The sequence below is a fragment of the Penaeus japonicus genome, unplaced genomic scaffold (assembly GCF_977035675.1).
Source record: "Penaeus japonicus unplaced genomic scaffold, GWHDUDI00000001_assembly GWHDUDI00000022, whole genome shotgun sequence".
Taxonomy (NCBI): domain Eukaryota; kingdom Metazoa; phylum Arthropoda; class Malacostraca; order Decapoda; family Penaeidae; genus Penaeus; species Penaeus japonicus.
In genome coordinates, this window is record NW_028234424.1 from 4,302,864 (window position 1) to 4,304,008 (window position 1,145).

The 1,145-nt window shown below is 45.4% G+C and overlaps 1 protein-coding gene across 1 annotated transcript in view; it reads left to right on the forward strand.

Annotated features, from left to right (window-relative positions):
- The first annotated feature begins 592 nt into the window (after positions 1–592).
- LOC122262057 (uncharacterized) overlaps positions 593–1,145 on the forward strand; it is an 11,403-nt gene continuing 10,850 nt past the window's right edge. The window contains exon 1 of the mRNA XM_043029974.2: positions 593–801. Within this exon, the coding sequence (XP_042885908.2) occupies positions 744–801 (58 nt within the window). The 5' untranslated portion in view covers positions 593–743. The remainder of the gene's footprint in view (positions 802–1,145) is intronic.

Below are 1,145 nucleotides of genomic sequence, written 5' to 3' on the forward strand. Positions count from 1 at the left end.
GTATATGTGTGTGTGTGTGAGTGTGTGTGTGTGTGTGTGCGTGTAAATATTAGATGTGATTAGATTGGCTAATCAGTTATCTACACTACTGTCAATGAACCAACCATAAGCCACGAATCCGCATCCTTCCGCTGTAAACTCCACCATTCATAATTTCTTAACGCGGACGAATAGCGACCGCTCGTTCATGTCCCTCTTCCATTTGCCCGAGCCGGCCCCTGCCCCCTGCCGGCCGGATCAACGAGACCCCGAAGTATTGCCTTGTGCTAATACTCACCCACTTGCCTTGCCAATCATATTACGGTTGGCCAATACATGGCGGTTGGCATTGCTCTCTGAAAATTTTGGATGAGAATCGGAAAAAATGAGGTCTTCATTGACGTTCTTATCGTGTTTCCGAAGAGAATGGGATACTTTCTGACAACTATGTGTTTATCTCGTATATTTTGTCGAGTTGATATGCCTCGCGGGGGCGTGGGAGAGGTCGCGTGCCGTAAGCTATTGGTGAGATCGCAGAAGTGTCTGGATTGTGCGCGTAGGTGGCGCCACTCTTCTCGAGGGCTATATAACCCTCCGTTCTATGTTGACCAACACACTTGCCTTAGTTAACCCCCTGCAGGACCTGTGCACTCTCCTCTCCTCCTCGCGCTCCCCTTGTTGTTATTTTGGTGGTTTTAAGGTCCAAGGAAAAGGACTCTCGGAGGTACGATTGTAAGACGGAGTCGCCCACTCGCTCCAGAAGGATGAGGAACTCAGTCGCTTCGAAGGTCCTTCTGCTCGCCGTCTTGCTCGTCGTGAACTGTGAGTATTGGCGGGAAAGACTTTTCTGGGATTGGGGTTTATTCTCTGTTGGATTTTCCTCCTGCGAGGATAGTCTCATTAATGATAAGCATGATAGAACGAGTGCAGCAACGGTTATTGTGGAGGTAATAAGAAATAAAAGAAAAAAAATATGTTATGGCGGTAATAAAAGATGAACAATAACAGGGTTAACAGCACCAGCAACGACGGTGAGAACAACAACATTGATAACAATTCATATTGTGATATTGATAACCATGATCATCAATGGTAACATAATGATGCATAATGATCATAACTTACGCTGTCGATATTTCATACAAAACTTAATACTTAGAACTGAA